This window comes from Bos javanicus, chromosome 29 (assembly GCF_032452875.1).
Source record: "Bos javanicus breed banteng chromosome 29, ARS-OSU_banteng_1.0, whole genome shotgun sequence".
Taxonomy (NCBI): domain Eukaryota; kingdom Metazoa; phylum Chordata; class Mammalia; order Artiodactyla; family Bovidae; genus Bos; species Bos javanicus.
The window spans coordinates 34,395,356-34,418,589 of NC_083896.1; the positions used below are offsets into that span (position 1 = coordinate 34,395,356).

A 23,234-nucleotide genomic window follows, 5' to 3' on the forward strand; every position below is an offset into this window, starting at 1 on the left:
CCCGAGCTCCCTCTCCCGCCCTTCCCTCCCGCCAGCACGTAGGGAAGCCGCCGAAAGGGGCGCAGCGTTCCCGGGCAGCCGCGGTGTCGCGGGAGAGAGGAGCCGGGGAGGTGGCAGCCCGGCCCGCGCGGCTCCTGGCGCGAGTGGGCGGCGCGGCGGGGGTTAAGGTGGGAGCCCGCGCCCCGCGCCCACCGAGATGCGCGCGGTCAGCCCGCTTGCTCGGCGCGGGCACCGCGGAGAGCGGCGGTCAGTGATGGAGCTGCTACCATGACAACCCCGGCGGTCGGGGCCCGCGCGCGTCGGGTCTGCTCCCGGGAGGCCGGCAGCGCGGAGGCCGGGGGTGGCCGCTGAGCGTGGCGTCCGCGCGTCCCCGCGCCCCGCGCCGCGTCCCCGGAGAGGCGGGAGCGCCGTCTGCCCGCTCCCCGTGCGCCCCGAGCCTGCGCCGCGGGCGCTCCGCGGGCCGGGCCGGCCGCCAGTCGCCGCCCGGGCTGCGGCGAGGACGCCAGGCACCCACCGCTCCGGAGGATCGTCGGACTTGGCCGCGGCTGCGGGTCCCCGCGGTGGAACTTTTTACCGCCTTGGCGTTCCAGATCGGAGACTCGGGCTGGTTTCTAAATACATCTGTACATATGTGTGATCTAATAAAACATTCTCTCCTCTCCTTGAAGCGGCAGCTTTTTATGACATCTCCTTTATGTCAGAGACACTTGCCTAGCTTCTTTGGGTTATAAACTTTTGATGCCAGACCTCGGCAGGACGTGCCCAACTGAATGTTAAAGTAGCATCTCGAAGAGAGGCAGAGAAAGAACAACCGTGACCTTCATCCCCGCACCTTCCTCCTTCCTCTCCCTTCCCGGCCGCCTCCCTCCTCCCCAGGGGAGCATCGAGAAAGCGCTTTTTTGGATGCAGGAGGGGGCATCTGGTTGTGCCAGGCTGGAAAGCTGAGGCAGGATCTGAGGAAGAATCAGTAGACTCCGGAGAGCCTGGACTCCGCTTCTCCTTACCCCCCTCTCCGCTTCTGGCTGGTTCCAGCCCCTGCCGCCCTCCCCGCGCGGCTGCCCGAGACCCGCCAGCGTGCGGGGCGGGGGACGAGGACCGAGCCGCCGCCGGAGTTCTGGGAAGTTGTGGCTGTCGAGGATGGGGGTCTATGGGTCCCTGTTCCTGCCCTGGAAGTGCCTCGTGGTCGTGTCTCTCAGGCTGCTGTTCCTTGTACCCACAGGAGTGCCCGTGCGCAGCGGAGATGCCACCTTCCCCAAGGCGATGGACAACGTGACGGTCCGGCAGGGGGAGAGCGCCACCCTCAGGTAGGGAGCTGTACTTCGGCGGGGGACTGAGCCCCTCGGATGGGATTCGGTGGGAACGGGCGAGCGAGAGAGGACCGGAGACCTGCGTGGGGGACGAGCGTGGGAGAGGGCTTTTGCAGGCCCAAGAGGTGCCCACTTGGCGTTCTGTGGCAGCTGGAACCCGTTCTCCTGGACAGCTTGGTCATTCGCTGTGGCTTCTCTGGCCCCGGGTTTTCAGAGCGAGTCCTGAGGTCCAGGCTTGGGATTGCATGTATCCATGAGGCTGTGGCTAGACTTGGCACAGCGATGTGAGCCCTGGCATTGAAATACTGGGGGCTGAGCTTGGGAGCACTGGTGCCCTGGGGGCTGTCTCATAGTCGGGAAGGTATGTGATGAGGCATGGTGGTCCAGAGAGGGCTGGTTGGCCTCTATCAGCGGGATACCTGAAATTTCCGGCTCTGGAATTGCCAGCTGCGGGGCCCGGGCCCTTTATGAGTCTGCAGCCATCCATGCCAACCCCGTGTGCTGCTCCTGGGGCCCCGGTTGTAAATTACGAGGGCAGTTTTATCTTTGCAGGCTCGGCCCAGGGAGAGGAAACATGTCTCTCTTATGCAACGACAACACTCCTGTGTGAAAAGCACAATAGGAAAGCTTTTTGTTTTACCTTAACGAGTTACAGAGAAGCACTTACGGGCTCCAGGCAGAGGGGTGGAGATTCTTGGAATATGAACCTTTAGGGACCCGGCCTGCTGCAGCAGAGACTTTAATGAAAATGCAGCCACCAGTTTCCACCAGCTCAGCAGATATCATCTTTTATCCCTTTAATGAGGCAGTTCTGGTCCTCGGAGACACATTCAGGGACGTCCCAGCTTAACTCTGCTCACAGTGTGCACGGGGTGAATGCATTTGCCCTGCCTGTGACTTTGATGGTTACGGTGGAAATAAAACATCGTGCTCCAGATTCTGCAGCTGAGAAGCCTGGCAGCTCCAAGGAACGCGTGAGGGTGGGGCTCCCTTCCTGCTCGGCCCTCGACTTTCTTGGTGTCCCTCTCAGCCCAGATGAACCTCTCCCTGGGAACGAAAGGAAGGCCTCACGTGACCACTGCTCTTCTTCCTAATCCCAGGCGTGAGGTTGATGCTTGCCTTCTGAGTGGTCTCACTGAGTTTTCTTCTGAGCCCAAGGACAGGTCCTAGAACCCTGTCTGGTGGTGTATGGGGGCCCCAGAAGGAGGGAGAAAAACCAGAACGGAGACAGACCTCCTTTCCAGACCTCCAGCAGGAGGGAACCCCTCTGGCTTGTCCCGGACTAGAGGGAGTATAACGTGCATACTTCCTTCCATCAGAGAAATCCCGGGGTGAGGGGCTGGTCCACGCCCTGCAAGGCACATGCGCAGAGGGCCAGTCTGCTCAAAGAGAGGAGTAACAGCCAGGCTACGGTGCGGGTTACCCCAGGCGACGTGGGGAAATGGCGGTGGGTGTTAAGGGGTGCCAATGCTGTGTGCCTCTCTCTCCGTCCTCCAAACTCATACCCTCTTACCAGGGACAGAGAGGCGTAGCACAGGATAAGGTCTCAGTGCTGAACTTTCCAAAAGCCTCCGGCCTCTTCTTGTCCCTGAAAGTTAAAGCTTTCTGGCCTGCAGTAACACTATTCCACCAGCAGAGGGCCAGCTTTGAGCTACCTTTTTATTAGCTGCTGGCCTGTTTTCATGATCTTCAATTCTAATGTTTAGCAGCTGGGCTTCGTAATGGGAATGGGAATAAAAAAGGGAAAAGCTGAATAGTTGCTTTTTGTGCTTTGTGGAGAAAAAAGAAAGAAAAACCTTACATATTTGAATATAACTGTTATCTGTTACCTGACGGCATGCTTTATTTTTTAAAAAGTAAGCCCATCTTACGATGATTTTGCCTCTTGACTTCTGTATAACTTGCCCTGAAATAGAGAAATTCAGTGCATTGTCCCCATTTTAATCTTTCTGTATTCTCTTTCTTTTACCTCTCATGTTTTCCTCTTTTATTAATTTTCTTTCATTTTTATCAAATGCCTCCATTTTATATGCTTTTGTGTGTTATTCATTCTCATCTTTCCATCTTTGATCACTGAAGTCTTACTATTCCCTTATTTTTTAAGGTTCTGATTTCACTACGATCACAGTGTTTCTTAAAATAACATCAATAACTCTCACAGATTTCTGGGGGTCTCAATCTCTCCCCTTCTGTTCTCCATGCTCCTTTGGTGTCTTGGCTTGATAGCTGTGCGCCGGTCTCAGTGAAAACCTTGTTTGTCAGGACTCCGAGGGGGCGGGCATCCTGTTTCCCGTCTCTGGAAGTCCATGGCCTCAACCCCAGATAGATGTATCATCCTGTTGGTTTTTTTTGCTTCTGAAAAATTGTAGTTCTTAACCGCAGTCACTCTCTAATCTCCTAAAAGGTGTGCCACTGGGAATTCTGTGTTTGGGAATTTAGTGTTCTGAATGCATCAGATGTTCAGAAGGCATTGAAAACACTGACTGATTCCCAGGTCCACTAGTCAGAGCCATAGAAAGTCTGTTCATATGTGGCTGCCTCGGAGCAAAGTAATCCAAACCTGTTTCTCAATCTTGAATGAAGTTACATAGGAGGTCGAAGACCAGCCAGGAGAAGCCAAGGGAAGGAGAAAGCTCGGTCCTCCTCTGAAATTTTCAGTGAGATGCTGCTCGGCTTAGAGAGGGGTGATCTCCTTCCTCGGAGGCATGTTTGTGGTGCTAGGTCTTTGATTGAACGTGGAAGGAACTCATTTTATGTAGATGAGGCAATATTATCTTCCTCATAACTACTTCACAGGGCTACTTGAAAAGTAAAAATAATTATGTGACTATGGAGTTATTTTGCCTTCTTGAAAGAGAGATGATATGGAAAATGAAGGTGGTATTCACAGTGTCTGAATTATAGCTGCTATGAATCTGATTTGAATTCATTATTACAAATGGGCCCTCTTGGCCAGAATCATTTCATTACAATTATCTGCTGTTGGGTTAAAAATGTTCTGTGCCTCTGCATTAGATTAGATATGACAAGTGTCTAGAAGTCCTGTGTCTGAATCATTGCCCACGTCAGGAAGGGAGCCCAGGATGCTCGGTGTGGTCAGCTGGTGTCTATTAGGCTATTTCAGTGACGCAATGCTCACTAGATGTGTTTTCTTCCTGGACCTCAGTCTTCTCTAAATTTGCTTCGGTTTTGCAGTGAACCGCATCATCCGTGTCCGTGAACATTCTGAGGGGGTTTCGGTAGGCTGAAAGTGGGGGTTGTTGCTGTAACTGTTCTGCTAAGCGGGAAAAGTTCCCACCAGCAACCTGGGGAGGGTTGTTTTTTTTTTTAAGCATGGCAGGATAATCAGTTTTGCTGATCCAGGCTGGCTGATCTGGGATTATGCTTAGAAACTCTCGTCTAAAATACCCTCGCATTTTCATTTGGAGTTCTGAGCTAATCTCTTTGGAACCCAGTATTTGGAGGTTAACCACTGCCAAGGAGGAATCTGTGCAGCAGGATTTTGCCAAAGTCACTGAGGCAGTCAGGCTCCCAGGGAGGCGTCCTGTCTTTTCCTGGGTGTTTCTCTGCCTTTTGCCCTCTCCATCAGCAGCTTTCTTTTTGTGTACATTAGAACATTCAGAAGAGCCATTTGGTTATTCCAAACAAGGCCACAGCACGTGAATTTCAGCATTTCAGTTACCTAAACTGAATAAGGACTCTGATCGGGGCAGTGGCTTCGCTCTGGTAAGATGGATTCAGATATGGACCCAAGTATAAGTCCATACAGGGCCACTCCAGCTGCAGTGCTAACCTGGGTTGCCCCGGAGTTACTGAAGATGCATTTTAGATGTTCCATGGCCAGGATCCCAGACGAATGAAAGCAGAATGTCTGGAGTTGGGCACGGGTGTATTAAAGATCTCTTCTAGTATTTCTCATGTTGAGAACTGCTGCCCCAGAGCCCCTTCCTGCCCCAGAGCATCTGAGCAAGGCTGGTGTCCAGTGGTCCTGCCCACACTTTCATAACCCTACCTGCGTGCATGGACCTTACCACTTAAAGCTGCTGAATTGCCTGAGAAGGAGCACCAGGCCTGGGGGCCTGCATACCACCTGGGCTTGATTCTTGCTCCTTCCCTCACCTGCCAAATGATTTTGAGCACTTGAATTCATTTGTGTACCCTTGGGGATGGTGTCTGCCCCATCTAAGGCATCGGGGAGATGAAAGAGATGGTGTTATTATGCTGATTAGAAAGCAACACACAAGTGCAGGTTGTTATAGGAGCCAAACAAAACCTCAGTGATGACCTGTGATGCCCTGTCCTTTCTGGGTTCATTTCTCCCCGCTCCCCCAGATGCATAGAGAGCTCTAGAATTCTCCTCCCCCTCCCACCACACACAGATCTCTAGCATTCTCTGCCCCCCACCACCACACACACAGAACTCTAGAATTCTCACCCCTTCCCCAGTGCCAGCCAGCACCCTGCTTTCTGCTCATGGTCAGGACTCACCTTCATCTGAGCCCCCATAACGCCTGCTGCAGATCTTTGTTCTGATGGTCACACACTGTGGACTCGTCAGTTACATGTGGGTGTGGTTGGACTGTGAGTTCCTAGAGGCACAAAGCCATGACCTAGGTGTTGGCTACAGACACCGTCATGGATACTGAGGATCCAAAATGATACGTCTGGGCTGAATGCTTTACTCCACTGTAAAGGAGCTCAGTCTCTTATGATGGAGTGTTAATCTGCAGCGATAAAATGCTCACAGCGAAAGGGTTCCGTTCTCTTCACAATATGGCGCCAACGGCAGGTGGTTGGTTAGAGCCTTTGGGGGCCTGGGGGACCTGCATTCTGGTGCGATCACTTGCCAGGGGGACACTGAGTCCACCAGTGGCCTCCGAGGCTGAGCCATCCCTGGGACAAGGTGAGGAGCAGGGCAGCAGAGCAGAGGGGGTCTTCTCAGCTGCAGTAGGGTGATGGACTTGAGAGCAGGGCTGTTCCTGTGGAGACCTGCCTTCTGTTGACCAGAGGAGACACGTGGAGCCAGGAGGGAGAGGGGCGGATGGGGAAGCTGGTGTATTCCCATCCGGCAGGCCTGGAAGAGGGGGGCTGGCTAGATTGAGGTCGTCTAATCACTGATTGATAGGGATGCCAGCACGAGGGATGGGAGGCGCATCTTAAGGCAGTCAGCATACGTGTTCTGTGACTTTCTGGATTGCTCTAAACCACTCAGCCATTCCCATCTAAGCCCTTGTTTTTTTTTTTTTTTTGGCCTTTAAGTAAATTTGGTCCTTGGGTTCAGTTTAGTCCTGCTGTTCTAGAAAGGGACCTTGGCCTGCCTACCTTGCTCACTGTGCAGCTGGCTCTGGTGAAGGGCAAGGGTGGAGGCGAGCAGGACTGGGCAGCCTGAGCCCCAGACCTGATGGGGTCCAGACATGAGACGCAGAGGATAAGAGGTCCCGTCCATCCTTCCCAAAGGAGGACTTGAACATTATCATTAATGGGAAGCATCGTCATGGTCCTAAACATGTGTTTAGGGCTGGCCAAAATGGCGTTGCCTGTTAAGTTAGGAACTGTTAACCTTTCTTGATTTTTTATTTTCCAATCCACTCAAGATGGCCCAGACTATTTTGGGTTCATTAGTTTGTGTACCATTTCCCCTGCAGGAAGATGCTTTTTAGCTGACGTTGGGTTGAGGAGGAAGGTGGCTGGGAATGGGCCCTGGGGAGAGAGGCTTCCCGCTGAGTGCCTTCTCACCTTCCAGCTATAGCACCTTCCTGGGACTTCTCGAACCTGGCACATCTTTTTTTAAGACGTGAAAACTGAAGCTGTGATGTTTCTGCAGCTCAGCACTCGCCCTGCCTCCATCTGTATGTCATTGCCTCAGTAGAGGAGGTTAGAAAAGGGAGGTGTTGGAGCCTGGTGCCCCTTCCCTGCAGGACCACACCGCAGACCCTTCAGTAAAACCTGTGGGTGGGGCTTAAATAAATAGACCCCGTCATCCATAATTGACTGTGTGTCGGGTGCCAGGCCAATTACTTACTGTTTCATGTAATTTTCAGAATATTATGATCCTGTCCAGGAAGGAGACATTTTCTTCTACCCTTCTAGGGTCTTCTGGCTGGTCTAAGAATTAAACAGACAGCAGACAGGTGAAGAGGAGAAAGTCAAACAAAAGTTTAGTAACATATATACATGGAAGAAACCCAGGGGAACTAAATAACTCACCCCAAAGCCCAAAGTCCTCATCCTGAACACCATCCTCAGCTGAAGACTAAGGAGGATGTTGGAAGTAGTGGTGTGGAACTTTTAAGTAGAGGAAGGCAGTTCACATGGAGATGAAAAAGCAGATTGATTGGTAAATGAATGAATGTTGGCCCAACAGAGAGGGACGCAGAGTGGGCTCTGATCTCTGGGAGTTGCCCCCCCAAACCTGGCCGTATTCTTTGCAGACATCTCTTCTGACCCTCTGTTCCTGGAATAGGTCCTCTATCTGAATTCTCAAGACAGTTACTGGGAAGGTCAGAGTTTCTTCCTGAGTCTTGGGCCTTGACTGTTTTCAGCTTGAAATAATCCACATGCCAGAAACATTTTGACATGTCGAATTTTGTTCCTCTACAATCCGCAATGTATAAACTAGGAGACTAAGGTTCAGAAGGTTGAGGCACTTGCCTTGGGTCACATGGTTATTATGTGTCAGAGTCTATGCTTGCTCCTAGAATGCCTTTTCCCCCTTCTTCTGAGTTTGATAGTGCCCTCTTCCAGGTAGGGAGAACAGAGGATGTTTCCATGAGCTTCAAGCAGAAGAAGCAGACGGCTCCTCTGTGTTCCTGGGAGCTGTATTTGAGCCCAGGTTAGGACGTCTGCGCCGGGTTGAGGGCTGTGGCCGCCTGTGCTGTGCCCCCAGCAGGTCCTTTAGGCCTCTCCCTGCACACCAGCAAGCACTGCTCTGTCTCTTGGGGCCAGAAATCAGGCTGCAGAGGGTCCCACCCACCATGTGTGCTGCCCCTGAGTTCTGGGTGCCCTTAGCTTTGACTCTGCCCCGAATGCTGCGCCCTCTGGGAACGTCTGTGACCTCTCACAGGATGAGCAGCCCCTCCAGGGACCCTGCAGGCAGGACAGAGCCAGCAGGGGAATGATGACAAGGACACCAATGACAGAGCATTTCTCCAAGAACCAGGAGGAAGCAAGTGACCCGCGTGGAAGGCTGCAAAGATGAGAAGTCACGTGTTTCTAGATCCAAAAATCCAAGTCATTGTGTCATCCCGTCTCCCCGTCTTTATGCTCGTATTTTATTTTAAACCATCAAGACTGTGGCAGCAGCGGGCACAGGCCCTTCTTGCTCACCTTGTGGCTGACTCATACCCTACAATGTCTGCCTGACCTCTTGTGGCCTCCTCTTCCCTGGAGATGGTACATTTTGCTTAAATCAAAAAGATGCTGAAGGACTTGACCTGGCTTCCATAAGAGTGCTGATCAATGTTGAAAACTTGCTTTTGAATATTAAACATCTCCAGTGGGTCTGAAGATTTATGAGATCTCGATTAACCAAGTTTCCATTGCATAATAGAAATACAGTATGTTTTAAGTGGTTGTGAAGTTTTCTGGCAAGGCCACAGAAGATAATTTAACTCATAATTATCCAAAATGCTATAGACCCGCCATGAAGAATAATAGAACACAATGTTGTTGTAGAAGAAGTAATTACACAAAAGACGGGAAAAATGAATATGATAATTTTCTATTTATTGTGAATGCCAGTGCTGAAGAAAAGTAGACATAATTACAGTAAGATAACATGGAAACATTTTCCCAAAGACATTTCTGAATACTTCCAAAAGTTTGGGAGTTTGTATTATTGTTTCTGTTGTGCCAAATTTAATTTTAAGATGGCATAGCTTTCCTTTTATTTGATTCAAGTGTGCATTTGCAGCCTCAGTAATGCTGAGGAGTATTTTCATGAGTATTAATAAAGCAAGGAAGATAGATCAAGGAGACAAAAGACAAAAATGGAAAGTATAGAGAAGGAAAGAGACTTTCCCAGGGCGTCAGCAAGAGTCGAAGACAGAGACTCTGCCCACGTGAGGATGAAGTGGTTAAGGTGGACTCTCTGTAGTCCCAGGTAGAGGAAGAGGGGGAGACAGGAAGTGGCAGTACTGCCGGTCCCCTCCCCCAGGCTCTGCTGTGCCAGTCAGTCGGAGGACTGACTGTCCGGGTCACGGGACCACACCCACACTGGTGTGCCGTGTCCACCCTAAGGCATTGTGGTGTGTGTGTGTGTTAGTTGCTCAGTCGTGTCTGACTCTTTGTGATCCCATGGAGTGTAGCCGACCAGGCTCCTCTGTCCATGGGATTCTCCAGGCAAGAATACTGGAGTGGGTAGTCATGCCTTCCTCCAAGGGATCTTCCCAACCCAGGGATGGAACTCGGGTCTCCCACACTGCAGGCAGAGTCTTTACCATCTGAGCCACCAGGGAAGCCCCATCCTAAGTCAAGGTGCCAGCAAATTTAGGGCTCAGGTTCTCACTTGCTGCCAGAACCCGGCTCTTTCTGACCCTTGGTTTCGCCTGGCAGCTGGAGAACCCTTTCTGTCACTGAGCCCTGGCGCATGACCTGCTCCTTTGTGCTGGACCCACCCCAGGCGCTGGGTCATCGGCAGTCTGCTCTATTCGGCAGGTGACTCTTCTCCAAAAGCCCAGCTCCAGTGTTGACCCCAATCCTCTCTAACTCCTCCTGATTCCTGGACTTTCCAGCACTTACTGTTCACCTGCCCACTGGAACGTCCTTTCAGAGACCACCTTATAGGCAGGCAGAAGGTGAGGGCTCAGCCAATTCATGCATGATCCTTTATTAATACCCCGTCATTCTTGGGTATGTGCGTTGCCCTACCAGATAGCATGCGCCTTGACTGGGATTGATTGCAATTGATGCCATCCCAGTGTAGGGATTCTTGTTTGATGTTTGGAACTCCCCACGATGGATAAAAGAAGTCAGCATGTGTTTTGCAAGGAAATGAATCAGTCAGGTGTGTTATTGGAGCGGCCTTGCCCACATTGACTTAGGTGACTGAAAGGCACCTGTGTAGAAGGAGGGAATAAAGGGATTCATATTTGTGCCGGCCTATCTTTCTAGCCCATCCCTAAAAATACTCCTCTCCCTGCTCTTGTTGGCACTGCTTCTGTGCCTTTTGTTAAATGTATTAACACTCTCTCTCCATCTTTGGGTCCCAGAGTCCAGTTCAACACCTAACTCAGAGGGGATGCTCCAAGTTTGTTGCAAAGATGAATGTGTGTCCTTTATCTCTGTCTGTCCACCTCTTTCTCTCACACACACAACATACCTACTTTTCCTAATGAAGATATTCTCATCCATTTTTAAGCAATTGGGAAGTCACTGACATTACAACCAAAGATTCTGGCATTTGAGTCCTGGTTGAGATAATGATTTCTCCCTAGATACTTGGTATTTAACTTGTCCTGTCTTCTCCTGCTTATTATAATTGCAGCATTTTCGAATTTCACACCATTCTTAAAGTCACCATTCTGAGATGCTGAGCAGTTACAAGGGAGGTATACCAGCCTCCTCCCTTTTTATTAAGGATACAAAATAGAGGGTGGCATATCCTGGAACTTTATCTGCAAACTCTCAGGAATGGAAAAAAATGTCAGTGAGAGTAGTCTTCTAAAATTGCAGAGGGCATCTTAGGATGAAGGGACTTAGGGACCTATTGTTTTGTCCGTGTGAAATATAGCAGCTTCTGTGATGAGCTCTCACTATGAGATCCTTGAATACATCCCCAGAGCACCTGTCCTGCTATGACTGTGCAGTGGGAACAGTTTATAGATCTTCTTGATTATAAGTTTACATTTACACTCGGCTCGTCAGTGGGCTTCCCTAATGGCTCAGGCAGGAAAGAATCTGCCTGCAATATGGAAGACTTGCATTCTATCCCTGGATTGGGACGATCCCTCAGAGGAGAGCATGGGAACCTATTCCTGCATTCTTTCCGGAGAAGAACCATGGACAGAGGAGCCTGGCGGGCTACAGTCGATGGTGTCGCCAAGAGTCACACATGACTGAGCAACAAAGCACAGCGCAGCAGTCAGTGGGCGCTTAGAGAAATATAAGGTTAAGTATAACCCGTGTCAAGAGGTTAAGGCACAGACTTTAAAAGTCAAGAAGATTCAGTTCAAATCCTGGCTGAATGTGATCAGACAAGTGACCAAGTTTATCCAACCCTCAATTTTAAATAAAGGATTGAGGGGTTATACACCACCTCACTAAGTTGTAGGGGAGGAGTAGATGGCATTAAGTTTGTAAGAGCTTAGACTAAAATCAGACATGTAGCAAGTTCATGATAAACAGTAGCATTAATGTTTTAAAAATATGTAAGTTCCTGAATTCACAATTTAAAGAACCAGCTTTTATTGACTACTCTGTGCCAAGCCCAGTTCTAAGCGGCGTGGAAATTATAAAGTTGAATTAATCCCAGAGTTTCCTCTTTAAACACTCACATCTAGTGAATATGTTAGCAGAATAAAGGGCCCATAGATCAGGAAGTGGGGGAGAAAGGAGCCAGAGGGAGAGAGTGAGGAGGAGAGGACTGAATTTGCATAAAATGCACTATATTCTGTGTTCACTTAGACAAACCCTGGCATTCACATTCAACCGTGTAACCTCCACTCTAAAAGATATAGAATATATTCTTTTTTATCACCCTCAAAGAATTCCCCTATGCCCTCTCTTTTTTTGTGGTCAAATATGCACGACATGAAATTTACTATTTTAACCACTTTTAAATATGCATTTCTATGTCATTAAATGTGTTTATTTTATGTGCCAAAACGTGTATCTCCAGGCCTGTTTTCAGCTTTTTGAACGGAAACCCTGCCCCCCTCCCCCATTAAAGACTAATTCCCCATCCACTCTCCCTGCTGCCCTGAGTTTCTGTCTCCTCTAGGGACTTCATATCGTGGGATCATACAGTATTTGTCCTTCTATGACTGCCCTATTTCATTTAGCTTCATGTCTTCAAGGTTCATCACTGTAGCGTGTGTCAGAATTTCCTTCCTTCTTAAGGCTGAAAAATATTCAATTGTAGGTTTATACCACTATTTATCATTTACAGCAGAGACATTACTTTGCCAACAAAGGTCTGTCTAGTCAAGGCTATAGTTTTTCCTGTGGTCGTGTATGGATGTGAGAGTTGGACTGTGAAGAAGGCTGAGCACCAAAGAATTGATGCTTTTGAACTGTGGTGTTGGAGAAGACTCTTGAGAGTCCCTTGGACTGCAAGGAGATCCAACCAGTCCATTCTGAAGGAGGTCAGCCCTGGGATTTCTTTGGAAGGACTGATGCTACAGCTGAAACTCCAGTACTTTGTTCACCTCATGGGAAGAGTTGACTCATTGGAAAAGACTCTGATGCTTGGAGGGATTGGGGGCAGGAGGAGAAGGGGACGACAGAGGATGAGATGGCTGGATGGCATCACTGACTCAATGGACATGAGTCTGGGTGAACTCTGGGAATTAGTGATGGACAGGGAGGCCTTGCGTGCTGCGATTCATGGGGTTGCAAAGAGTCGGACATGACTGAGCGACTGATCTGATCTGATCTGTCTATGGAAACATGGGCTGCTGCTATGAATAATGCTGCTATGGATGTGGGTGTACAAATATCTGTTTTCTGCTTTCAATTCTTTTGGTGTATTCCCAGAAATGGGATTTTATATGCCCAGAAGTAGATCATGTGGTAATCCTGTATAATTTTAAGGAACTGCCATACCATTTTGCATAGTGGCTGCACCATTTTACATCCCCTCCAGCAATGCACAAGGGTTCCAGTGTCTCCACATCCTTGTCAACACTTGTTATTTTCAGTTTTTTGTTTTTATAATAGCCATTTTAATAGAGGTGAAATGTTATCTCACTGCGGTTTTGATCTGCATTTCCTTGATGATTAGTGATATTGATGTGCTAATGTCCATTTGTGCATCTTCTTTAGAGAAATGTCTATTCAATTGATTGTTCATATTTAATCAGGTTACTTGGAGAAGGAAATGGCACCCCACTCCGGTACTCTTGCCTGGAAAATCCCATGGGTGGAGGAGCCCGGTAGGCTGCAGTTCGTGGGGTCACGATGAGTCGGACACGACTGAGTGAATCAGGTTACTAGGCTTTGTTGTTGTTGAGTTATAATAATTCTTGATGTATTCTGAATATTAATATTTTATTAGAAACGATTTGCACATGTATTATTCCATGTGTGCATTGCCTTTTTACTCTGTCAATAATGTCTTTTGACGCACACAGCTTTTTAATGTGAGTTTGCACATTTTATCATTTTTTTCTTTTGTCCTTTACGCTTTGCTGTCCTATCCAAGAAATCTTTGCCTGATCCAATGTCATGAAGCTTTTCCCATATTTTGTCCTTGAACAGTTTAATGGTTTTAACTCTTCTGTTTAGATCTTTGCTCCATTTTGAGTTAGTTTTTGCATATGGTGTAAGGTAGGAGTCCAAGTTAATTTTATTGCATGTAGATATGCAGTGGCACCCAACTCCAGTACTCTTGCCTGGAAAGTCCCTTGGACGAAGGAGCCTGGTGGGCTGCAGTCCATGGGGTTGCTAAGAGTCGGACACAACTGAGCCACTTCACTTTCACTTTTCACTTTCATGCATTGGAGAAAGAAATGGCAACCCACTCCAGTGTTCTTGCCTGGAGAATCCCAGGGACGGGGGAGCCTGGTGGGCTGCCATCTATGGGGTCGCACAGAGTCGGACACGACTGAAGCGACTTAGCAGCAGCAGCATGCAGTTTTTCCAGCACCACTTGTTGAAAAGAGTATCTTTTCCTTATTGGGCTTCTCACTCTTGTTAAAATTCATTTGAACTGTAGTTTATTTCTGTGATCTCTATTCTACTCCGTTGGTCTATGTCTGTCTTTATGCCAGGACCATACTGTTTTGGTTATTGCAGCTTATAGTAGATTTTGAAACCAAGAGTATGAGACCTTTTACTTTGTTATTTTTCAAGATTATTTTAGGTATTTGGGATCCACTGAGGCTATATATGCATCTAGGATCAATTTTTCTATTTTTGAAAAAACATCAAAGTCACTATTGACAGGGATTGCACTGAAGGTGGAGACCGCTTAAAGTAGTATTGACAATTTAATAATGCTGTCTTTCAATCCATAAACATGGGATGTCTTTTCATGAATATTTGTCTTTAATTTCTTTCAGAAACATTTTGTAGTTTTTAGTGTATAATTCTTTCACCTTAAGTTTATTCCTAGTAATTTTAAATGTTATAAATTAAATTGATTCTTAATTTCCTTTTCGGATTGTTCATTGTTAGTGCATAGAAATACAACTGCTTTGTATGTGTTATATAAAACACATGTGTTTTTATTTTTATGTAAAGATTATGGCATATGCATAAAAATAATTTTATTTCTTTCTTTCCAGTTTTGATAACTTTTAGATATTTTTCTTGCCTAATTGCCCTCACTAGAACTTCCAGTACTATGTGAATAGAAGTGATGAAAGCAAGCAACCTTGCCTTGTTCCTGACATTAGAAGGAAGTATCTAGTTTTTCAACATTAAGTATAAGTATTTTATATACGGCCTTACCTTGATATAATTTCCTTCTACTTCTAGTTTATTGAATTTTTTATCACAAAAGAGTGTTGAATTTTGCCAAATGTTTTTTCTGCATCAATTTACTATTTTTTTAAATTCATCCTGCTAATATGGTATATTTGTTGAGTGATTTTCATGTATTCAGCCATCCTTGTATTCCAGTAATATGTTCTCCTTGTTTATGGTATATAATCTTTTAGCATCATGTTGAATTCAGTTTGTTAGCACAGTTGGCTCTTAAATAACACAGGTTTGAACTGCAGCAGTCTGCTTGTATATAGATTCTTTTCAATAGTAAACACTATGTTTGCAACATGAATTGTGGTTGGTTGAACCCACAAATGCAAAACTGCAGATAGAGAGGAACCAACATTTTTATGTGGAGGGCTAACTATAAATTAAATGCGATTTTCAGCGGTACAGAGGGTCAGCACCCCTCGCCCCCATGTTGTTCAGGAGTCGACTGTATATTGTGGGTTTTGCATCAGTGGTTTTACATCCCTTATGATAAGAGATATAGTCTGTAGTTTCCTTTTCTTGTGGTGTCTTTCTCTGGCTTTGGTATTAGGATAATGCTGGCCTCATAGAATGAGTTTAGAAGTGTTCTTACCTCTTTATTTTTTTGGAAAGGGTTTGAGGATAACTATTGTTAATTCTTTAACTTCTTTGTAGGATTCACTACTGAAGCCAGCTTGTCTTGGGTTTTTCTTTGTTAGGAGATTTTTGATTACTGACTCAGTCTCCTTACTAGTTAAATGGCCATTCAGATTTTCTGTTTTTTCATTATTTAGTTTAAAGAGGCTGTATTTTTTCTAGAAATTTATCTCTTTTGCCTTTGATTGATTATCCAGTTTGTTTACATACTATAGTCCATCGTACTCTCTTATGATCTTTTCAGTTTCTGCAGCATCCCTTCTTTCATTTTTATTTTATCTGGTCTTTTTGTTGTTGTTGTTCTTAGTAAATCTAGCTAAAGGTTTGTTAATTTGTTCAAAACTAACTTTTGGCTTTCTTGATTCTATTTTTTTTTTTTCTGTTTTCAATATCGTTGATCTCTAATCATTATTATTTCCTTCCTTCTATTATTTTTGTGTTCAGTTTGGATAGATGTTCAGGCTACTGCTTACTCCTAACTGCACTGCACTGAAGGCAGGTAGAATAAGAGGAAATAAAAATACCATGACATTTCTAGTTATTTTAAATGATGCTTCTTTTTTTTCCTGCATTGGGCATTTAGTCAGGTTCTGTAATCTTTGGTTGATTTCCAGAGCCCTTGTTAAGTTATTGTTTCCAGTTTCTAGTTGTGTGTTTAATGTTTCTGTAGGTAAACAAAGGTTTGTTCTTCCTAGGCTGTCATCTTGCTAAGACTCCTGCTCTACCCTTTTAAAGTCAGTCCTCCAGGCCTAGGCAGGCACCAGATTCCTTTCTGACACCATAGACATCATTTCATTTGTTCTAAAATTTTGTTTAAATGGAATAATCCTATATTACACAGTATATCTAATATGTGACTTTTTCCCTTCAGTTTAATGTATTTGAGATATATACATGTCACTCCTTGTCATTCATTCCCTTTGCCCTATAGTATTCCATTTTATGGGTATATCACAATATTTTTCCCCATTTACCTGTTGAAGGATTAATATTGTTTCTAGTTTTGGGGTTTTTTTAATTAAGGTGCAATGAATATTTGAGTATAAATCTTGATAAGGAAATATATTTTCATTAAAAAAATGCCTAGGAATAGAACTATTGAATCATACGATATGTGTCAGTTTACCTTTAATGAAATAGACAGACCATTTTCCAATGTTATACCAATTTACATCCCCACTGATGTCTCAGAACTCCAGCTGCTCCACAGTTCCAACATTTGTCATTGTAGGTCCTTTTAGGTTTTTGGTTTTTTAAAAATAATTTGTAGACTTTTTAGTGGGTATATGAAGTAGTGTATGATTGTGAAATTTTAATTTGCATTTCTGGGGATTAATAACATTCAGTCTCTTTTTATGCATTTTTCACAGTGGCCAGTCTAATATCTTCCCACAGGCAATGGATGATGGATGTGTTTATCCATCCATTTATTTCAGCAAATGTTTACTGGACACTATATGCCATGTGCTATTTTCCAGAGATTGAGTATGGACTAACTTGAGAAGTAAGTCCAGATGGCACAGCTTTGGAAATTGGGGGTCATACTTTTGTGAGTTTTACCTCCAGGAGCCCCAGCAGGTTCTCAGCGTGAAAATATGAGAACTGGCAGGAGGAGGTACCATTTTGACATACACTAGAGCATTCTTCTCTCTGTAACAAAACCTGCCCTCAAACTATTTCACCAGATTCAAACCTCAGTGGGTTTCACTGGAGCCTAAACTGCCCGGAAAAGTGAAATACCCAGCTCTACCCTCCTTCAGCTAAAAAAGCACAAAACATAGCTTGAAGAGAAAGTGAGCATTAAAACTACACTCAGATATAGCAGGGATGTTGGAATTATCAGACCAGAAATTTAAAATAACTAGGATTCACATGTTAAGTGATTTAATGGACAAAATGGACAACATGCCAGAACAGATGGGTAATGTAACATAGAAATAGAAACTCTAAGAGAAAATACAGAAAGAAATGCTACAAAAATTGTTGCAGAAGTGAAGAATGACTTTGATGGGTTTATTAGTAGCCTGGACACAGCTAAGAAAAGAATCAGTGAGCTGGATGATACGTCAATGCAAACTTCCTAAGCTGAATAGGCAAAGAGAAAAAAGACTAGGAAAAGAAAAGAACAGGACATTCAAGAACTATGGGAAACTCATAAATGGTGTAATGTACATATAATGGAAATATCATAAGGAAGAGAGGGAAAGGAACAGAAAAAACAATTGAAGCAATGATGATGGAATTTCTCAAGATTAATGTCAGACAGCAAACCATAGATCCAGAAGCTTCAGAGATTATCAAGAAGAAAAATGCCCAAACAAGTACACCTATGGATATGATATTAAAATGAGGAAATCCAAAGGCAGAGATGGTTGAAAGCAGCTGGGGTGGGTTGAGGGGTACATTGCTTATAGAGAAGCAAGGATAAGAATTATGTAGACTTTAGATATCTTACAAGCAAGAGAAGAATGGAATGAAATATTGACTCCATCCACCATTATTTACAGGTATTGCTGGCTCTTTGGTAATCATATTATTTGTTCATTATTTTGCTCTCTCTATTTTTCACACACATGCACAGACTTTTTTTTTTTTTTTGGCTTCAGTTGGATGTTAATTTCTTGAGAGAAGGAATAGAATGTCAATGTAATTGTCTCAAGTACCTCCTATGACACTTTGCAAACAGAGCAAGCTAATTAATTCTGCTTCACAAGAGGCAGGTAGATTGCATCTTTCTCTGTGTCTGCATGTCCTTCCTGAGTGTAGACACAATCAGACATTTATTTATTTGTGATCATAACAGAGGTGACAATAATAATGAACACAGGCAACTTTTATTTGTGTAGTGATTTGCACTTTGCTCTTTCTCCTCCTGAGATGTTCTTTTCCAACCTCTTTGTACATCTGGTAGGTCTTCTGTATCTTCTAGGCCCCATTCAAATGCTGCTTCTTTTGTCAATATTTCCTAGTTTTCCTTGGTTCCCTTATCTTAATAATATCCAATCTCCCCACCCTGGCTGGGGATTGTAGTCATAGTGACCTGGGAACATTTTTTTTTAGAATACGGATTCCTGTTCCCAGCTGCAGACATACGGAGTTAAGAATGCTGAGACATATACTCAAGAATCTGATTCTCATGCAATGAAAACTAGTTCCATGCACCATTGTTTGGAAATATTGCATCTGATCCTCTCAGTATTTCCTGCAGAGCATGCAAAGGGAGTAAACTGGCCCTCCCCTGACTTCCCCATCACTACTACATCCCTAGCTGCAGCAGTAGCTATCAGATTCTCTAACAGGGTCTCCATGGGTCTCCATTCACGGAACTGAAGTTCCAAGAAGGCAGTGAAGATATCTCATTCATCTCTGTATCTCTAGTTCTGTGTTCAACCTAATTTTTTGCCTTAGATTATCTTGTTTGTTTGTTAAGACTTATAAAAACCCACTCAAAGTGTTAGGCAAAGAAAGAGGCTCTGTTATAAGGACCATGGAACCCAAGAGAAGTGGAGAATATTGGCTTCTGTAACAAGTGGAACTAGGCAGCCACTCTGTCATCTGCCTCTTTGTGGCCATATGGTCTTTTATTTGAAAAATAGGAACCTTTCCAGCACATCTGCTTTCTTTGTCTTTTTACCAGTCAGCTGTCTCCATTTCCATAGGATATAAGACAGCCATCCTGGGTCTTCTGAGTTCACTGGTTTTCAGCCCAAGTTAGTTCCCACAGATAATCTAGCATCTCTGTTTTCTATTTCCAATATAACTTCCAGGAGATGAATCTGAGTATTCCACGTTGGTTGAATGTCTACCTTAGACCAATCAAACCATAGTTGGATAGAGGGAATCATGTATCAGATAGGATGCTTTTAGTTCTAAGTTATAAATCTGAAGAGCCTCTTGATGAGAGGGAAAGTAGAGTGAAAAGGCTGGGTTAAAACTCAACATTCAAAAAACCAAGATCATAGCATCCAGTCCCATCACTTCATGGCAAGTAGATGGAGTAAAAATGGAAACAGTGACAGACTTTATTTTCTTGGGCTCCAAAATCACTGTGGATGATGACTGCAGCCTCAGAATTAAAAGATGCTTGCTCCTTGGAAAGAAAGCTATGACAAACCTAGACAGTGTATTATAAAGCAGAGACATCACTTTGCCAACAAAGTTCTGTATAGTCAAAGCTACGGTTTTTCTAGTTGTCGTGTACAGATGTTAGAGTTGGACCATAAAGAATGCTGAGTGCCAAAGAATTGATGCTTTCAAACTGTTGTCCTGGAAAAGACTCTTGAGAGTCCCTAGACTGCAAGGAAAATAAACGAGTCAGTCCTAAAGGAAATCAACCCTGAATATTCATTGGAAGGACTGATGCTGAAGCCAAAGCTCCAGTACTTTGACCATCTGATACAAAGAGCTAACTCATTGGACAAGACCCTGATGCTAGGAAAGATTGAAGGCAGGAGGAGAAGGGGATGACAGAGGATGAGATGGTTAGGTAACATCACTGACTCAATGGACATGAGTTTGAGCAAACTCTGAGAGTTGGTGAAGGACAGGGAAGCCTGTCATGCTGCAGTCCATGGGGTTGCAAAGAGTGGGACATGACTTAGTGACTGAACAACAACAATGAAACACAACAGTGAAAGTGATGTCAACAATGGTAATGTTTATGGTCTCACTTAATGAGAATGTTAGAGGGAGGCACTTTCAGGGTTAGTTTCCATCAACTAAAGTGCTGAGATCATCACTTGGTATGACTTCAATAGGGCTGCAGCAGTTCCAGACATCACATCCTCATACAACAGATTCCCTGGCTTCTGTTCCCACTTTCTCTCCATCTCCCAAGAACAACTTGGATTGCTTACATTTTAGAATTAACAAAGCACTTCTTTGTTATGAAACAAAGAACTGGTGAGTATCTCCTTTGAAAATATTTTCTAGAAGCTCTCTCCCACTAGATTTCCCCGTGGTATCATTGTTCAGGATCACATTATATTCCCAGTCCCTGGATGGAAGAGTAGGCTTAGAAAGTGGGTTCCTGGGTGTTTTCATCCCTTTAGCATGAGGCAGGCTCCATCAGCGAGGTTCCAGTGGGCGGTTGCTGTTGGGTTGGCAAATATTGACGTGCATGGTACCTGTGGCTTGAGCCACACTGTATCTCTGATGTGACTGGAGATACAGTGCAGGTGGGGTGGTCAGAGTTTGCAGAGAATGGTTGGTGTGGTCTGGACGGGTCCCCAAGGTACTTTCTACAGGAGTTAATACACGTGGGTTAAAGGGACACACCAGGCAATGTGTCTGATTTGTTTGCTGTGGTCCTCCAGCCTGATACGAAGGAAAGCACCTTGGAACGAATTCACTCTAATGTGATTACTCAGGATGTCTGAATCCGTGTCTGCTTAGAAAACAGCCAAAAGGAGCGTGAAGGTGAGAAACAGGAAGAGTCAGAGGAAGTTTAAGCAGCTCCACACTCTAGAGTCAGGAAAGAAAACAGCTCTGTGAAAACAGATGGGGAAAAAGGAAAGAGTGATGGAGAGACAGAACCCAGTCCCAGTGAGAAGAAAACCTCCTCTGGGAAAATAAAGCAGAGCAGGAAGCTCCTGGAGCTGAAGGGGTCAGAGCAGGGACTTCGTAAATCAAGTCTGGTGCACCAGGAGCCCCGCCGGAGGATAGGAGGAAAGGTGCTGGGAGAAGATAGCGGAGATTAATGAAGACAGGCCAGGCGGGCTCCCGGAGGTGTTGCGGCCACTCGAGGCTCCCCTCTCTTTTGAGGTCAGTTATTTATTTATTTTGTAACGGAACCTAACAAATTCTAAAACCGGATAAATCCAATTACCCGTGTTTTGCCTTCAGGGAGCACGAAAGATTAATGGTGGTATTTGGCAGTGGCATAAAAAGAAATAGGCAGTAATAACAAGGAGGCTCGTAAAAGGAGCTGCGTCCCAGGAAGGCCAGCTCATAGGTAGCTCTTGCCCTGGGCCGGCTGCTGCCTGCACGGGGACCCTGCTTGCAGCCCCCAGTTTAGAGGGAATGACATGGACGCCAGGGTCCTCCCTCATCCTCCCCAGCCGGTCCTGGAACCACGAGAGCTGAGCATGAGTGCTAATCCACCTGAGCCTGGCTTCTGTTCCCGCTCTCTCTCCACCTCCCGAGAACAATGTGGATTGCTTACATTTTAGAATTAACAAAGCATTTCCCCAGAAGCTACGCCATGGATCTGCACACAACTTCTGGCAGAGGCTCTTGACTGTGATTATTTTCTTCTGTTTCCAGACAAGGAGCCTGAGTTGGGAGGAACATCCTAGAGCCACTTCTCCCCACATCCTCTTTGGTCTTGTGCTCTGTTCTGTGCTGGTAGTGTGTGTGGGTACTCAGTGTCTCCGTGGTGTCCGACTCTTTGTGATCTCATGGACTGCAGCTGCCAGGCTCCTCTGCCCATGGAATTCTTCAGGCAAGAATCCTGGAGTGGGTAGCCCTTCCCTTCTCCAGGGGATCTTCCTGATCCAGGGATTGAACCTGCATCTCCTGCATTGGCAGGGAAATTCTTTACCGATGAGCCACCTGGGAAGGCCTCTGTGCTGCTAGTGGGGGAACCATTTTTGCAAACATGGATTTAGGACAAACATGCGCTTGTGGCAAACCTGCCAGGAGGCTGGCTGCTGTGACGTCCGGGTGGAGTGGCCCTACGTGGTGCTGGGAGTGCAGTCGGACTGCTCTGATCTCAGTTCGTGTCCGTAGTTTTGCCTTGTTAAGTTTCATTGTTTGAAACGCCTGATGTCTTCCCAGAATAGATTTTGACTTGTGAAATGTTTCTTCCAAAATGCCTTGCTTGATATTCACACATTTGGGATTTTTTTTCAAAGATGTAATTACTTTTATTGAGGTATAATTCGTGTACCATAAAATTCACCCTTTACAAGTGTGTAATTCAGTAGTTTTAGTATATTCATGGGTTTGTGCAGCCCTTACCACTATCTAATTCTAGAATATTTTCATTCCTGCCCTAAAAACCTCATGCCTGTTAGCAGCCTCCCCACCCCTGCCCCCAGCCCCCAGCCTCCAAGCAACCCCAGTCTCCTTTCTGTTTCCATGCATCTGTCTGTTCTGGATGTTTCACATATCAGTACATGGGTTCTTTCTTTGCACTGCTCCACTTTCAGCTTCCCCTTTATTTATTCATCTGTTCACTCCCTTCCTCTCATTCATTCCATAAATATCATTTGAAGTTTTGTAGTGGTTTGAGCGTTTTGTTAGAAACTGTGGGTGGAGATGAGCAAGCTTTTAAAAGCCTGTACTTTTGAAAGAGGGGAGATAGGAGCAAGCGCATCCTGGTATGTCCTCATGTCCTCGAAAAAGGTGTGTGTGTCTTCAGCCTCCACGGGACTCTGTGAGCTCTGTCCAGCAGCATCTTCATGCCCAGGACCAGCCCGTACCCTGTGAGACTTAGTTGTTGCTGCTGCTTGTTGCCCTGGGACTCAGCATCATTTTCCATACTTGCAGCCCGCCTCTGGTATTGCTCCCCGACTCCTGACAAGCAGGCTCTAGTTAGAACCTTCGTTCTTACCTCTTAGACCACTGGCTCCCAAACTTCAGCCGGCATCAGGGTCATCCAGAGGATTTGTTAAAGCATACTGCTGGTCCTCGTGCCAGAGTTTCTGACTT

At 45.6% G+C, this 23,234-nt stretch overlaps 1 protein-coding gene and 1 long non-coding RNA gene across 8 annotated transcripts in view; one reads left to right on the forward strand and one right to left on the reverse strand.

Annotated features, from left to right (window-relative positions):
- The window catches only part of LOC133241222 (uncharacterized), a 31,360-nt gene extending 9,350 nt beyond the window's left edge, over positions 1-22,010 (reverse strand). The window contains exons 1-2 of the long non-coding RNA XR_009734557.1: positions 21,745-22,010; positions 7,330-7,412 (exon numbers count right to left, since the gene is read on the reverse strand). This is a non-coding gene — a long non-coding RNA (uncharacterized LOC133241222). The remainder of the gene's footprint in view (positions 1-7,329; positions 7,413-21,744) is intronic.
- Positions 1-23,234, forward strand: part of OPCML (opioid binding protein/cell adhesion molecule like) — a 1,065,415-nt gene that overhangs the window by 526,292 nt on the left and 515,889 nt on the right. For 4 of the 7 annotated variants that reach the window (XM_061406442.1, XM_061406441.1, XM_061406443.1 and 1 more), the window contains exon 2: positions 1,220-1,304. In XM_061406442.1, the coding sequence (XP_061262426.1) occupies positions 1,220-1,304 (85 nt within the window). Of the gene's footprint in view, positions 1-139; positions 1,305-23,234 lie in introns of those variants that run through there. The other 3 variants (XM_061406447.1, XM_061406446.1, XM_061406448.1) reach the window with 3 other exon arrangements.